The 17,500-nt window shown below is 49.1% G+C and overlaps 1 protein-coding gene across 1 annotated transcript in view; it reads right to left on the reverse strand.

Moving 5' to 3' along the window:
* Positions 1–17,500, reverse strand: part of LOC106611408 (NHS-like protein 1) — a 42,407-nt gene that overhangs the window by 1,350 nt on the left and 23,557 nt on the right. The window contains exons 7-11 of the mRNA XM_045724965.1: positions 16,218–16,882; positions 12,613–13,863; positions 9,668–12,167; positions 4,420–4,507; positions 1–1,139 (exon numbers count right to left, since the gene is read on the reverse strand). The exon at positions 1–1,139 is cut by the window's left edge and continues 1,350 nt beyond it. Of these exons, the coding sequence (XP_045580921.1) occupies positions 83–1,139; positions 4,420–4,507; positions 9,668–12,167; positions 12,613–13,863; positions 16,218–16,882 (5,561 nt within the window). The 3' untranslated portion in view covers positions 1–82. The remainder of the gene's footprint in view (positions 1,140–4,419; positions 4,508–9,667; positions 12,168–12,612; positions 13,864–16,217; positions 16,883–17,500) is intronic.

Below are 17,500 nucleotides of genomic sequence, written 5' to 3' on the forward strand. Positions count from 1 at the left end.
GGATACATAAAGTCTCCTAGCCCTGGACTGAAGCCTCTGTCCTGGGTATATGAGTAGGACAGCGACTCGCCAGTCTGGTGCTCTAGCCTACCCACAAGACGTTGTGTGTCTCCATAGACCTGCTCTGCTGCCAATCAAGGCTGCCATTGGTGGCCTCGGCACGTCCGTCAGTGAGCTTGACCAATCCAAAAGTCTTGCAGGAATCGCGGCCCAGTCCGATGGTCACGGCCAACCCATCACCCTCCATTGATTCGCCCTCTCCTTCCCGCTCCGAGATGGCAGTCATGGGGCTGCTGGGTAGTCGGCTGCGGGCAGCGAAACGCCGGCTGGCTGAGCAAGGGGGAGTGGGGGAGCGGGGGGGTCGCCACCCCCAAAGAGAGGGGGAGGAGGGGTATGTGGGGGAGGACAGGGAGGAGAGAGGGAGCGTGCCCTCAGTGAGTGCCCACTCTGCCCTCCTCCTGTGTCTGTGAGTGTACTGGGGCTGGGGTAGGTGTAGCGTCATTAGCTGGACAGTGTGTGTTTGTGCAAAGGGCTGAGGGGTGTGAGTGTGTGACTCCACTCCAAGCTGCAGGTGTATGTCTGACAGGGGATGGCTCTGTGAGCTCTGGCTTGGTGAGCTCCGTGAGCTCTGACTCTGTGAGCTCTGTGAGTGCTGGCTCTGTGAGCTCTGGCTCTGTGAGCTCTGGCTCTGTGAGCGCTGGCTCTGTGAGCGCTGGCTCTGTGAGCTATGTGAGCGCTGGCTCTGTGAGCGCAGGCTCTGTGAGCTCTGTGATCGCTGACTATGTGATCGCTGGCTCTGTGAGCTCTGGCTCTGTGAGCTCTGGCTATGTGGTGTCGCCATCATGTGTTTGGGGGCAGTACTGCGGAGTCTCTCGGCTGCAGACATGCGAGCTGCAGGGTCGCAGCGACTTCCCTTCCTCAGGAGCAGAGCCTTGAAGCTGTCACTGCTGCTGCTGACCCCTAACCCATGACCTCTCACCTTACTGGATCCTAACACCTCAAGAGGTTGCAGAAGGTCGGGGCTAGGGCCTGGAGGGGTCACTGGAGGAGAGGAGGAGAAAGAAGAGGAGGAGGAGAGGGGGAAGACACGGCATCGGTCTTCCTCAGAGTTCCTGCGCCCAAGAACTTTCCTCTTAGACCTGAAAGAGGGGAGGAGAGAGAGAGAGAGAGAGAGAGAGAGAGATAGGGAGGATGGGAGAGAAGTTAACATTAAATTACTGATTATAGTCCCACTACCAACGAATCAGTGAAGCACCGAACCAGTGAACCACCAAACCAGTGAACCACCAAACCAGTGAACCACCAAACCAGTGAACCATCAAACCATGCTATTGACAGGATGCATTTGACACGTCATGCATGTAGTACAATAGAAGGTTCTATACCTATTAATACACTAGAAGGTTCTATACCTAATACACTAGAATGTTCTATACCTATTAATACACTAGAATGTTCTATACCTATTAGTAAACTAGAACATTCTATATCTATTAATACACTAGAGCGTTCTATACCTATTAGTACACTAGAATGTTCTATACCTATTAGTACACTAGAACTTTCTATACCTATTAATACACTAGAATGTTCTATACCTATTAATACACTAGAACGTTCTATACCTACTAATACACTAGAACGTTCTATACCTATTAATTCACTAGAACTTTCTATTCCTATTAATACACTAGAATGTTCTATACCTATTAATACACTAGAACTTTCTATACCTATTAATTCAATGATCTTGATTTATAGGAGTGGAAGAAAAAAGCCTTCCTGTTTATTGATAAGCAAACCTAAATCGGCGTTAATGACGAGCTCAATAAGAAAAATTTGCCGCAGAAGCCTCCCATATGGCTGCGCACATTTGGCCCAGCGTCGTCTGGGTTTGGCCTGTGTAGGCCGTTATTGTAAATAAGAATTTGTTCTTAACTGACTTGCCTAGTTAAATAAAATAATATATAGTAATAATTAAAAAGTCTAAATGTGCAAGATAAAATCTCAATTTCAGCTACATTTGAAATGTGATACTGACTTGCAAGCAATTTCAGCGTTGTTTCAATTAAGATTTTGGCATTTGACTCCGACTATCCACATGTGACATTGCATGCGCAGTTGCACTGCAACGAACCAGTGAATCACAGAACCAATGAACCACCGAACCAGTGAGTCACTAAACTCAACAGACACAAACACTAAACCCACTATAATGTGTCACAGGGTAATGGTTTACATAGGTACTAGCTATGACATCATGTTTCACCACAGAGGGACTAGCTATGACATCATGTTTCACTACAGAGGGACTAGTTATGACATCATGTTTCACTACAGAGGGACTAGCTATACTATGGGATGACCCACCCCTAACTACACCCTCCAACTGATCAGTGTTACCTGCTGTCAACACCACGCCCACACACCTGGGTGGTCAAACGCGTGTGCCTTCCCAGAATGCACTGCTACAGAGAGATGCAGATGCAGGGAAAGGTGTGTTATAGCTGCGTAAGAACCCAAAAGTATTAAGACCCCTTGACTTTTTCCACATTTTGTTTCGTTACAGCCTTATTCCAAAAGAAAAATCCTCATCTATCTACACACAATACCCCATAATGACAAAGCGAAAACAGGTTTTTAGAAATGTTTGCAAATGTATAAAACATGTCAAACTGAAATATCACATAAGTATTCAGACCCTTTACTTTGTTGAAACACCTTTGGCAGCGATTACAACCTCGAGTCTTCTTGGGTATGACGCTACAAGCTTGGCACACCTGTATTTGGGGTTTCTCAGATTCTTCTCTGCAGATCCTCTCAAGCTCTGTCAGGTTCGATGGGGAGCATCGCTGCTCAGCTATTTTCAGGTCTCTCCAGAGAAGTTCTATCCGGTTCAAGTCCGGGGCCTGGCTGGGCCACTCAAGAACATTCAGAGACTTGTCCCGAAGCCACTCCTGCGTTGTCTTGGCTGTGTTCTTAGGGTAGTTGTCCTGTTGGAAGGTGAACCTTCACCCCAGTCTGAGGTCCTGAGTGCTCTGGAGCAGGTTTTCACCAAGGATCTGTCTGTACTTTACTCCGTTCATCTTTCCCTCGATCCTGACTAGTCTCCCAGTCCCTGCCGCTGAAAAACATCTCCACAACATGATGCTGCCACCACCATGCTTCACTGTAGGGATGGTGCCATGTTTGGCATTCAGGCCAAATAGTTCAATCTTGGCTTCATCAGACCAGAGAATCTTGTTTCTCATCGTCTGAGAGTCCTTTAGGTACCTTTTGGCAAACTCCAAGTGGGCTGTCATGTGCCATTTACTGAGGAGTGGCTTCCGTTTGGCCACTCTAGCATAAAGGCCTGGTTGGTGGAGTGCTGCAGAGATGGTTGTCCTTCTGGAAGGTTCTCCCATCTCCACAGAGGAACTCTGGAGCTCTGTTAGCGTGCCTATTGTGTCCTTGGTCACCTGCCTGACCAAGGCCCTTCTTCCCCGATTGCTCAGTTTGGCCAGCTCTAGGAAGTGTCTTGGTGGTTCCAAACTTCTTAATTCTTCCAGAATGATCGAGGCCACTGTGTTCTTGGGGACATTCAATGCTGCAGAAATGTGTTGGTACCTTTCCTCAGATCTATGCCTCGACACAATTCTGTCTCTGAGCTCTACGGACAATTACTTCGACCTCATGGCTTGGTTTTTGCTCTGACATAAACTGTCAACTGTGAGACCTTATATAGACAGGTTTGTGCCTTTCCTAATCATGTCCAATCAATTGAATTTACCACAGGTGGACTCCAATCAAGTTGTAGAAACATCTCAAGGATGATCAATGGAAACAGGATGCACCTGATCTCAATTTTGAGTCTTATAGCAAAGGATCTGATTACTTATTTAAATTAGGTATTTCTGTTTTCTTTTCTTTTATACATTTAAAAACCAGTTTTTGCTTTGTCATTATGGGGTATTATGTGTAGATTGAGGAGGACAATTTTTTTAAATCCATTTTAGAATAAGGCTGTAACGTAACAAAATGGGGTCTGAATACTTTCCAAATGCTCTGTATATATATATATATATAGAGAGAGAGAGAGAGAGAGAGAGAGAGAGAGAGAGAGAGAGAGAGAGAGAGAGAGAGAGAGAGAGAGAGAGAGAGAGAGAGAGAGAGAGAGAGAGAGAGAGAGAGAGAGAGCATTTGGAAAGTATTCAAAAAAAGTCTTAATGTTTGTTTTTGTTTTTTATATATATATATATATATATATATATAAAACAGAAGCAAACATTAAGAATTTTTTTGTATAAAACAAATAATATCTAAAAATGGATCTCCAGGACCAGGTTTCAGATATGTGGATATATGAGATGTGTACCATAGTGTGTCTGAAGAACATACAGTACAGGAGTACATGTGTCATTACGTGTTATCACCACATACCTGTGTATGGCAGCAAACAGGTCTTCAGTAGTCCGTGGTGGTGCTGGTGTCACCATCTTCTCCGCTGAACAAATATCAAACACCTCACCTGAGAGGGAGGGAGAACGTGACAGAGAGAGAGAGAGAGAGAGATTGTAGAGACCTGTGCAGAAACCATACTGCAAACCATACATACAGCTGATAGGCTGGAGAGACTGAAGCAGCCACTGGCCGAGACAGTGACAACTCCAAACCATACTCCAAGCTGATAGGATGTTGCCGGCGCCGACAGAGATGGCCACCTCGCTTCGCGTTCCTAGGATACTATGCAGTATTTTGTTTTTTTTATGTGTTATTTCTTACATTGTTACCCCAGGAAATCTTAAGTCTTATTACATACAGTCGGGAAGAACTATTGGATATAAGAGCAACGTCAACTCACCAACATTACGACCAGGAATACGACTTTCCCTAAGCGGATCCTCTGTTTGGCCTACCACCCAGACAGAAATAAGCATCTCTCTGATAAGAAGAAGGGCGGAGGTGTATGCCTTATGATTAACGAGACGTGGTGTGATCATAACAACATACAGGAACTCAAGTCCTTGTAGGGTCATTGTAGTATGGTCAGGGCGTGGCAGGGGGTGTTGTTTTTGTGTGTTTTGGGGTTTGTTTATTTAGAGGGGATTTGTTCTAGTTTTCATTTTCTATGTTCGTTTTCATTGTGTGGCCGAGTATGGTTTCCAATCAGAGGCAGGTGTCTTTCGTTGTCTCTGATTGGAAGCCATACTTAGGCAGCCCTTTTTTCCTTTGGGTTTGTGGGTGGTTGTTTTCTGTATAGCCGTGTGCCTTACGGAACTGTTTCGTCATTTGTTTATTTTGTTTGCGTGTTCTCTCTAAATAAAGAAGGAAGATGAGCGCTATACACGCTGCGCCTTGGTCTGTTCCTTACGACGCCTATGACAGAACCACCCACCGAAAGAAGACCAAGCAGCGGGGTAAGGAGCAGGAGAAGTATTTGGAGTCGTGGACGTGGGAGGAGATTTTGTACGGGAAAGGACCCTGGAGGCAGGCTGGGAAGTATCGTCGACTGAAAGAGGAACTGGAGGCAGCGAAGGCTATACAGAAAACACTACTATGAGCTACTATGAGGCGCTGTATAAGCCAAGAGGCAAGTGCGAGAGGCACCCCCCCCAAAATTTGGGGGGGGCACACGGGAAGTTGGGCAGAGTCAGGGTAGAGTCCTGAGCCAACTCTCCGTGCTTACCGTGGGGGTGACAAGGAGAGCACGGTATCGCCCACACGCACGCACAGTCCGGTGCGGTCAGTACGGGCTCCGCAGCGTTGCTGGGCGAGAGTTGGCCGGCAGCCAGGGAGAAATGCGCCGGCGCAGCGCATCTGGCCGCCAGTGCATCTCCTCGGTCCAGCTTACCCTGCGCCTGCTCTACGCACGGCAGCCCTCACTCTCCAGCACAGCCCAGTTCGCCCTGTGCCAGCGCTCTGCCCGTGCCGGGCTACAGTGACCATTCAGCCAGGACGGGGTGTGCCAGCCCTGAGCTCCAGACCGCCGGTGCGCCTCCATGGCCCAGTGTGCCCCGTGCCTGCGCTGCGCACCCAGTCTCCTGTAAGTCTCCCCAGTCCGGGGAGACCGGTCCCAGCTCCACGCAGGAGGCCTCCAGTGACGCTCCTCAGCCCGGAGCCTCCAGCGACGCTCCTCAGCCCGGAGCCTCCAGCTACGCTCCCCAGTCAGGAGCCTCCAGCGACGCTCCTCAGCCCGGAGCCTCCAGCGACGCTCCCCAGTCAGGAGCCTCCAGCGACGCCTCTCAGCCCAGGGCCTCCAGCGACGCCTCTCAGCCCAGGGCCTCTAGCTATGCCGCGCAGTCCGGGGCCTCCAGCGACGGTCTGCAGCCAAGAGCCTTCAGTGGTGGTCTGCAGCCAAGGGCCTTCAGCAGAGGTCTGCAGCCCAGAGTCTTCTGAACAGGAGCTACGCCCAGAGCCAGAGCCACCTCCGTAGTGGGAGGATTGGGAGGGGGGGGTGTAGCACAGGAATCGTCGTTGACGGTGGCCACCCTCCCTTCCCTCCCTTTAGGATTGGGGTTGTTTTTGTGGGGTTTTTTGTTTTGAGGTGCAGTCGGGGTCTGCACCTTTGGGGGGGGGGTACTGACCAGTAAAGGGGTCATTTGTCATTGTAGTATGGTCAGGGCGTGGCAGGGGGTGTTGTTTTTGTGTGTTTTGGGGATGGTTTATTTAAAGGGGATTTGTTCTAGTTTTCATTTTCTATGTTCGTTTTCATTGTGTGGCCGAGTATGGTTTCCAATCAAAGGCAGGTTTCTTTCGTTGTCTCTGATTGGAAGCCATACTTAGGCAGCCCTTTATTCCTTTGGGTTTGTGGGTGGTTGTTTTCTGTATAGCCTGTGTGCCTTACGGAACTGTTTCGTCGTTTGTTTATTTTGTTTGCATGTTCTCTCTAAATAAAGAAGGAAGATGAGCACTTGGTCTGTCCCTTACGACGCCTATGACAGTTCACCTGACTTACAATTCCTCACAATCAAATGCCGACTGGTATTATCTACCAAGAGAATTCTCTTCTATCATAATCACAGTCATGTATATCCCCCCAAGCAGACACATCGACGGCCCTGAAAGAACTTCATTGGACTCTATGTAAACTGGAAACCGCATATCCTGAGGCTGCATTTATTGTAGCTGGGGATTTTAAGAAAGCTAATCTGAAAACAAGGCTCCCCAAATTCTATCAGCATATCGATTGTGCTACCAGGGCTGGCAAAACCCTAGACCACTGTTATTCTAACTTCCGCGACGCATATAAGGCCCTCCCCCGCCCTCCCTTCGGAAAAGCTGACCACGACTCCATTTTGTTGCTCCCAGCCTATAGACAGAAACTAAAACAGGAAGCTCCCGCCCTCAGGTCTGTTCAACGCTGGTCCGACCAATCGGATTCCACGCTTCAAGATTGCTTCAATCACGTGGACTGGGATATGTTCCGCAATGCGGCGAACAACAACATTGACGAATACGCTGATTTGGTGTGCGAGTTTATTAACAAGTGCATCGGTGATGTTGTACCCACAGCGTCTATTATAACATTCCCCAACCAGAAACAGTTGATTGATGGCAGCATTCGCGGAAAACTGAACGCGCGAACCACTGCTTTTAATCAGGGCAAGGTGACCGGAAACATGACCGAATACAAACAGTGTAGCTATTCCCTCCGCAAGGCAATCAAACAAACTAAGCGTCAGTACAGAGAAAAAGTGGAGTCGCAATTCAACGGCTCAGACACGAGAGGTATGTGGCAGGGTCTACAGTCAATCACGGACTACAAAAGAAAAACAAACCCCGTCGCGGATCACGATGCCTTGCTCCCAGACAGACTAAAAAACTTTTTTGCTCGCTTTGAGGACAATACAGTGCCACTGACACGGCCCGCTACCAAAACCTGCGGGCTCTCCTTCAATGTAGCCAACGTGAGTAAAGCATTTAAACGTGTTAACCCTCGCAAGGCTGCAGGCCCAGATGGCATCCCCGGCCGCATCCTCAGAGCATGCGCAGACCAGCTGGCTGGTGTGTTTACAGACATATTCAATCAACCCTTATCCCAGTCTGCTGTCCCCACATGCTTCAAGAGGGCCACCATTGTTCCTGTTCCCAAGAAAGCTAAGGTAACTGAGCTAAATGACTACCGCCCTGTAGCACCCACTTCCGTCATCATGAAGTGCTTTGAGAGACTAGTCAAGGACCATATCACCTCCACCCTACCTTACACCCTAGACCCACTCCAATTTGCTTACCGCCCCAATAGGTCCACAGACGACGCAATCGCCTGCACACTGCCCTAACCCATCTGGACAAGAGGAATACATATGTAAGAATGCTGTTCATCGATTACAGCTCAGCATTTAACACCATAGTACCCTCCAAACTCGTCATTAAGCTCGAGACCCTGGGTCTCGACCCCGCCCTGTGCAACTGGGTCATGGACTTTCTGACGGGCCGCCCCCAGGTGGTGTGGGTAGGTAACAACATCTCCACCCCGCTGATCCTCAACACTGGGGCCCCACAAGGGTGCGTTCTCAGCCCTCTCCTGTACTCCCTGTTTACCCATGACTGCGTGGCCATGCACGCCTCCAACTCAATCATCAAGTTTTCAGATGACACTACAGTGGTAGGCTTGATTACCAACAACGACGAGACGGTCTACAGGGGAGGGCCCTCGGAGTGTGGTGTCAGGAAAATAACCTCACACTCAATGTCAACAAAACAAAGGAGATGATTGTGGATTTCAGGAAACAGCAGAGGGAGCAGCCCCCTATCTACATTGACGGGACAGTAGTGGAGAAGGTGGAAAGTTTTAAGTTCCTGGGCGTACACATCACGGACAAACTGAAATGGTCCACCCACACAGACAGCGTGGTGAAGAAGGCGCAGCAGCGCCTCTTCAACCTCAGGAGTCTGAAGAAATTCGGCTTGTCACCAAAAACACTCACAAACTTTTACAGATGCACAATCGAGAGCATCATGTCGGGCTGTATCACCGCCTGGTACGGCAGCTGCTCTGCCCATAACCGGAAGGCTCTCCAGAGGGTAGTGAGCTCTGCACAACGCATCACCGGGTGTAAACTACCTGCCCTCCAGGACACCTACACCACCCAATGTCACAGGAAGGCCAAAAAGATCATCAAGGACAACAACCACCCAAGCCACTGCCTGTTCACCTCGCTATCATCCAGAAGGCGAGGTCAGTACAAGTGCATCAAAGCTGGGACCGAGAGACTGATAAACAGCTTCTATCACAAGGCCATCAGACTGTTAAACAGCCATCACTAACATTGACTGGCTGCTACCAACATACTGACTCAACTCCAGCCACTTTATAATGGAAAAATTGATGCAATAAATGCATCACTAGCCACTTTAAACAATGCCACTTTATATAATGTTTACATACCCTACATTACTCATCTCATATGTACATACTGTACGCTATACCATCTACTGCATCTTGCCATCTTGATGTAATTAAATGTATCACTAGCCACTTTAAACAATGCCACTTCATATAATGTTTTCATACCCTACATTACTCATCTCATATGTATATACTATACTCTATACCATCTACTGCATCTTGCCATCTTGATGTAATGTATCAGACAGAGCGAGAGAGACAGTGAGAGAGAGACAGAAAAAGAGAGAGAGAGAGAGAGAGAGAGAGAGAGAGAGACAGAGAGAGAGCTCCATAACTCACCATTGTCTTCTCTGGAGGTCAGGGACCCTGTGGAGCTGCAGGCCTCATCTGTGTCCAGGCTGCACCTCTCCTCCCTCTTCCCCCACTCCTTCCTCTCCTCCCACTCCATCCTCTCTTCCCCCAGTTCCCCCTCGTCCTCCTGGATGAACAGATCTGGCAGGAGTAGTGCCTCTTTCAGGCTGTCAGTAGACAGAGGACTGCTCAGAGAGTCTCTCCTCTCTTCCAGAGAGAAGCTTTCAAAATCATTGCTGTCCTCCTCCTCCATCACTCCCCTCCGTCTGTCTTCCTCTTCACTGTCCTCCTCTCTTCTCCCCAGCTTCTGCCAATTTTCTCTCTCCTCCTTCTCTTCTTCCTCCTGCATCACCCAAATTTCCTCTGGTTCTGATCTCCCCAGCTCTGTGTATGGCACTGGTACACTCTGTGGCTGTCTGGGAGCTGCTTCTCTCTCGGTGTCTGCCGCTCTCTCTGCCTCTGTGTCTGCCTCTTTCTCTGTGTCTGTCTCTCTCTCTGTCTCTGCCTCTGCCTCTGCCTCTTTCTCTGTGTCTGTCTCACTCTCTGTCTCGTCCTCTCTCTCTGTCTCTGTCTTCATCTCCAGTGGACAGGACTCCTGCTGTGGCTCTGGTACACAGGGTTCTGAAGGACAGGGGCTTGGTGGTAACTCTGGTACACAGGGTTCTGAAGGACAGGGGCTTGGTGGTAACTCTGTTACACAGGGTTCTGAAGGACAGGGGCTTGGTGGTAACTCTGGTACACAGGGTTCTGAAGGATAGGGGCTTGGTGGTAACTCTGGTACACAGGGTTCTGAAGGACAGGGGCTTGGTGGTAACTCTGTTACACAGGGTTCTGAAGGACAGGGGCTTGGTGGTAACTCTGGTAGACAGGGTTCTAAAGGACAGGGCCTTGGTGGTAACTCTGGTACACAGGGTTCTAAAGGACAGGGGCTTGGTGGTAACTCTGGTACACAGGGTTCTAAAGGACAGGGGCTTGGTGGTAACTCTGGTACACAGGGTTCTAAAGGACAGGGGCTTGGTGGTAACTCTGGTACACAGGGTTCTGAAGGACAGGGGCTTGGCGGTAACTCTGGTACACAGTACTGTGACTGGTAGAACTTCAGGAAGAGGTATGCTGTCTCTGGTTGAGACTCTGTCTGGGGCTTGGTTGTCCTCTGTATGGGTGGTTGAGACTCTGTCTGGGTCTGTGTCTCTGGCTGGGTCTGTATCTCTGGCCGGTACATGTTTATCCCCAGTAAGGGGGGTGTCTCTGGGACGGAGGGCTGTGGAGGTGTACCTATCAATACGGGTGGAGGTGGTGGTGGGGGTGTGTCTGTCTGGTGTGTCCTCAGCAAGGGTGGGGGCATGATCTTGGGCTTCTTCAGGGCACAGGGAAGCTTCTGTCTGTGGGGGGAGGAGGAGGAGGGGGTAGCAGGGGAGTGTGTGGGTGTGTATGCCCACACTGAGTACTCTGGTTGGCCGTTGGTGAGGCAGGGTGTGGTCTCCTGTCGTGGCGTAGGTTCTCCCTTCTGTAGTGTGTTTTCAGCAGTAGGACTAGAACTTTGAAACACTGCTATCAGGGGCCTAGAGAGAACAACAGCCTTCTTTGGGGTTCTCTCTTCAGCCTCAGTAAGCATGGCATCAATCCTTCCCACACTCTCTAACACAGTGCTGGTTAGTGTGGCATCCATGCCCTTCCCTCGCTCCTGGGTGCTGGTTAGCATTATGTCATTTAGCTTAGCTTCTGTGCTCTTTGCAATATGCTGGGCATCATTGGTTGACTTAGCATTGGTTAGCATAATGCTAGTTAGAGTAGCATCATTGCTGTTTTGGCTATGCTCAACATTAGCTGATGTATGGTTGGTTACCATAATGCTAGTTAGGGTAGCATCGTTGATGTCTTGGCTCTGCTCGACATTAGCTGATGTGTGGTTGGTTACCATAATGCTAGTTAGGGTAGCATCGTTGATGTCTTGGCTCTGCTCAACATTAGCTGATCTATAGTTGGTTAGCATAATGCTAGTTAGGGTAGCATCATTGATGTCTTGGCTCTGCTCGACATTAGATGATGAAGGGTTGTTTAGCCTCTTGGTAGAGCACAGAGTGACTCTCTGAAGGGCTTGGGTTGTTATCAGGGGCCGGGGAGTGTGTCCTGGACACACTCTGGAGAGGGGAAGGAGGAGGGAAGGAGGCAGAGGGGTGTGGGTGTAAGAGGGAGGAGGTGGTGGATGAGCGGGAAGAGGAGGAAGATGAGGAGGGCTGTTGATTGACAGGTTTGAATCCTCTGTGAGCTCAGGGGAAGGAGGAGGAGGGAATCCTAGCAATGAAGTCACCTGGCTGGCAGGTGTAATAGGTGAAAAGAAGGGGTGGGGTTGAGTCTGTCGCACTGCACAGGCATCATACTGTGGGAGGGAAGGGGGAGAAGGTAGAGGAGAGGGAGTGGGGAGGGATGGCTGGGGTAGAGGAGGGGGAGAGGGGAGGGATGGCTGGGGTAGAGGAGGGGGAGAGGGAGAGGGGAGGGATGGCTGGGGTAGAGGAGGGGGAGAGGGGAGGGATGGCTGGGGTAGAGGAGGGGGAGAGGGAGAGGGGAGGGATGGCTGGGGTAGAGGAGGGGGGAGAGGGGAGGGATGGCTGGGGTAGAGGAGGGGGAGAGGGGAGGGATGTTTGGGGTAGAGGAGGGGGAGAGGGAGAGGGGAGGGATGGCTGAGGTAGAGGAGGGGGAGAGGGGAGGGATGTTTGGGGTAGAGGAGGGGGAGAGGGAGAGGGGAGGGATGGCTGAGGTAGAGGAGGGGGAGAGGGGAGGGATGGTTGAGGTAGAGGAGGGGGAGAGGGAGAGGGGAGGGATGGCTGAGGTAGAGGAGGGGGAGAGGGGAGGGATGGTTGAGGTAGAGGAGGGGGAGAGGGGAGGGATGATTGGGGTAGAGGAGGGGGAGAGGGGAGGGATGGCTGAGGTAGAGGAGGGGGAGAGGGAGAGGGGAGGGATGGCTGAGGTAGAGGAGGGGGAGAGGGAAGAGCGTGAGAGATGCACAGATCAGGGAGAGGAGAGGGGAGTGATTGTCCTTGAGGGAGGGATGGGTAGGGTGGAGGTAGACAGGGAAGAATGTTGGAGCCGGGCAGGGGAGGAGGAGGGGGGAGAGGAGGATATCTGGAGTCGGAGGAGGTGTAGGAAGAGAGGAAGGAGGTAGAGGAAAAGGAGGAGAAGGGAGAGGAGAGGAGAGAGGACTTTCTCTCTGGGATGGGGGGTCTTGGCCCTCCTCCCCCTGGGCTAGAACGTGTCCTGGGGAGGGAGGAAGAGGAGTTGAGGTAGAGGGAGGAGATGAGGGGTGAGGAGTGTGTTTGGGATGAGGAGGGTGTGAGGGGTGAAGGGGATGTGAGGGGTGAGGAGAGGGTTGGGGTGTTGCACTCGCTGGAGTATCCGCTGGAGGTGGAAGAGGCCAACCGCTGGAGTCTCCCTGCAGTGGCAGACATCTTAGGAGAAGAGGCAGCCATTTTAGGTCCCATAAGCAGGCTCACTCCTCCAGCACTGGCTGAGCGGGGGACAGATGGGTGAGGCTGTTGCTGGCAAGGGCTAGCAGGGTTGTTTTGTTCCTGACCAGGGTTGGGCTGTTGGTGGAAGCTGTGGAAGTGAAGGACATGGTTGATCTGGCTGTCTGTATCAGCACCTGCCCTGCCCCCGCTGCCCACACTGCTACAGCGGGGGACCCATGGGTCCTCGAACACCCCTGGAGAGAGTGGAGGGGAGAGGGGAGTAGGGCTAGAGGTCAGACTCCCCTTCATGGCCAACTCTCCAGGTCCAGCAGTGTCGTTGTTGTAGTTGCAGCGCAGCGTTTTCCCCCGGCCAGGTTTAAACCGTAGTGAGGTGGAGCGCGTGGGGGGAGCAGGTGGCCTCTTTGACTTCCTCAGAGAGATACTGCTTGACAGGTTACGGCTGTTTCCATGGAGACCGCGGTGGTCCCGGTTACCGTGGGGACAGCGGTTGCCGCCAGTAGCATAGTCGGCAGAAACGCCGCCGTGAACGTGGGACTCGGAGCAGAGGGAGCTGCAGTCGGTCTGACAAGAGGTGGAGATGGAGGTGAAAGGATGAAGGGGGGAGGAGCGGCTGGAGGATAAGAGGGGCTCGTAGCTCCAGTCCTCCCCGAGTAAGGTGCTCTGACTCGGGAATCTGCTGCTCTGACCCTCCCCTGACTGGCTCAGGAACTCATGATCCTGGAGAGACAGACAAGACAGGCAGGAGGAGCATTAACATGACCACCACCAGCAGTAGTAGTAGAACAGCCTGACCGTAGAGCAGGAAGCCCTACAGCCTGACCATAGAGCAGGAGGCCCTACAGCCTGACCATAGAGCAGGAGGCCCTACAGCTTGACCATGGAGCAGGAGGCCCTACAGCCTGACCATAGAGCAGGAGGCCCTACAGCCTGACCATGGAGCAGGAGGCCCTACAGCCTGACCATAGAGCAGGAGGCCCTACAGCCTGACCATAGAGCAGGAGGCCCTACAGCCTGACCATGGAGCAGGAGGCCCTACAGCCTGACCATAGAGCAGGAGGCCCTACAGCCTGACCATAGAGCAGGAGGCTATACAGCCTGACCATAGAGCAGGAGGCCCTACAGCCTGACCATAGAGTAGGAGGCCCTACAGCCTGACCATAGAGTAGGAGGCCCTACAGCCTGACCATAGAGCAGGAGGCCCTACAGCCAGACCATAGAGCAGGAGGCCCTACAGCCTGACCATAGAGTAGGAGGCCCTACAGCCTGACCATGGAGCAGGAGGCCCTACAGCCTGACCATAGAGCAGGAGGCCCTACAGCCTGACCATAAAGCAGGAGGCCCTACAGTCTGACCATAGAGCAGGAGGCTCTACAGTCTGACCATAGAGCAGGAGGCCCTACAGCCTGACCATAGAGCAGGAGGCTATACAGCTTGACCATAGAGCAGGAGGCCCTACAGCCTGACTATAGAGCAGGAGGCCCTACAGCCTGACCATAGAGCAGGAGGCCCTACAGCCTGACCATAGAGCAGGAGGCCCTACAGCCTGACCATAGAGCAGGAGGCCCTACAGCCTGACCATGGAGCAGGAGGCCCTACAGCCTGACCATAGAGCAGGAGGCCCTACAGCCTGACCATAGAGCAGGAGGCTATACAGCCTGACCATAGAGCAGGAGGCCCTACAGTCTGACCATAGAGCAGGAGGCTCTACAGTCTGACCATAGAGCAGGAGGCCCTACAGCCTGACCATAGAGCAGGAGGCCCTACAGCCTGACCATAGAGCAGGAGGCCCTACAGCCTGACCATAGAGCAGGAGGCCCTACAGCCTGACCATGGAGCAGGAGGCCCTACAGCCTGACCATGGAGCAGGAGGCCCTACAGCCTGACCAATAAAAATAACAATAATAACAATAATCTAAATAACAATAACAACAATCTAAATAATAATAATAACAGCAATAACAATAATATAAAGCATAATAATAACAATAACAATAAATAATGATAAAATAATAATAATAATAACACTAACAATAATATGAATCACAATAATAATAACAATATAAATAATAATAACAACAATAACAATAATATAAAGCATAATAATAACAATATCAACAAAAAAAGAATACAATAATATAAATCACAAGAATAACAATAATACAAATAATAATAAAAACAATAACAATAATATTATTATTAATAATAATAATATAAATAATAATAACAATAACAACACTCTAAATAATAATAATAACAATAACAATAATAATAATAATAGTAACACTAACAATGATATAAATCACAATAATAATAACAACAATATAAATAATAATAATAACAACAATGACAATGATATAAATCACAATAATAATAACAACAATATAAATAATAACAACAATGACAATGATATACATAATAATAATAACAAGAATATAAATAATGAGAACATTAATAACAATAACAATAATATAAATAATAATAATAACAACAACAATAATATAAATCATAATAATAACAATAACAACAATAAAAATAATAATACAATAATATAAATCACACTAATAACATTAATACAAATAATAAAAACAATAACAATAATATAAATAATAATAACAATAATCAAAATAATAATAATAACAACAACAACACTATAAATAATAATAATAACAATAACAGCAATATAAATAACAATAATAACAACAATAACAATAATATAAATCATAATAAGAACAATAACAATAATATAAATAATGATAATAATAATAACAATAATATAAATAATAATAACAATAGCAACAATATAAATAATAATAATATCAACAATAACAATAATCTAAATAATGGTAATATCAATACCAATAATATAAATAATAATAATAATAACAATAGCAACAATATAAATAATAATAATATCAACAATAACAATAATCTAAATAATGGTAATATTAATACCAATAATATAAATAATAATAACAATAACAACAATATAAATAATAATAATATCAACAATAACAATAATATAAATAATGATAATATCAATAACAATAATAATAATAATAATATGTACTCACCATAGAACAGGATGCCGTATGGCAGAATGTCCTGTAGGGGGTGCTGAGGCAGCTGCTCTCAGAGCTCAGGGAGGACAGGACGTCCTGACGGGGGAGGCTGTGGAACCCCTCTCCTCCATCTTCACCCCCCAGGGAGACACTGCCCATGGAAGAGGAGGGGGTGAGGCTGAGGTAAGGCGTGATGGAGGGGTTAGGGGTGAGGGTCGGGGTGAGAGAGGCCATCAGAGAAGAGATACCCTGTCCTCTCTGGGCTCGGATCCGGCGCACTGAAGGCTTCATCACTCTCCTCTCCTCCTCCCTTTCCTCCTCTCTTCTCTCCTCCATTCTCATCTTCTCCTCCCTTTCTTCCTCTCTCCTCTCATCCATTCTCCTCTCCTCCTCCCTTTCCTCTTCTCTCCTCTCCTCCACTCTCCTCTCCTCCTCCCTTTCCTCCTCTCTTCTCTCCTCCATTCTCCTCTCTTCTACCCTTTCCTCCTCTCTCCTTTCCTCTTCCAACAGGCCGGCCCCCTGGGTGTGTGAGGGCGTGAGTGATTGGGTGTGTGGGCCTTGTGTGAGAGAACGCTGTAGCAGGGCTGTGTTGACAGTGCCGGTTCGGCCCAGAGTAGAGTACTGACCAGGCAAAACCACTGATCCACCACAACCTGGCTCTTCGTCAGCTTCATATTCTGTAGAGGAGGAGAGGAGAGGAGAGGAGAGGAGAGGAGAGGAGAGGAGAGGAGAGGAGAGGAGAGGAGAGGAGAGGAGAGGAGAGGAGAGGAGAGGAGAGAGAAGTCAAATGTCTACTGTTTGCTGATGATCTGGTGCTTCTGTCCCCAACCACAGAGGGCCTACAGAAGCACCTAGATCTTCTGCACAGATTCTGTCAGACCCTGAGACCTGACAGTAAATCTCAGTAGGACAAAAATAATGATGTTCCAAAAAAGGTCCAGTTGCCAGGACCACAAATACAAATTCCATCTAGAAACCGTTGCCCAAGAGCGCACATAAAACGATACATAACTCGGCCTAAACATCAGTGCCACAGGTAACTTCCACAAAGCTGTGAACGAGCTGAGAGACAAGGTAAGAAGGGCCTTCTATGCCATCAAAAGGAACATAAAATTAGACATACCAATTAGGATCTGGATAGAAATACTTGAAACCTTCCATAACAAAGCCTTCACCTACAGAGAAATGAACCTGGAGAAGAGTCCCCTAAGCAAGCTGGTCCTGGGGCTCTGTTCACAAACACAGACCCCACAGAGCCCCAGGAAAACAACACAATTAGACCCAACCAAATCATG

The sequence above is a fragment of the Salmo salar genome, chromosome ssa09 (assembly GCF_905237065.1).
Source record: "Salmo salar chromosome ssa09, Ssal_v3.1, whole genome shotgun sequence".
Taxonomy (NCBI): Eukaryota; Metazoa; Chordata; class Actinopteri; order Salmoniformes; family Salmonidae; genus Salmo; species Salmo salar.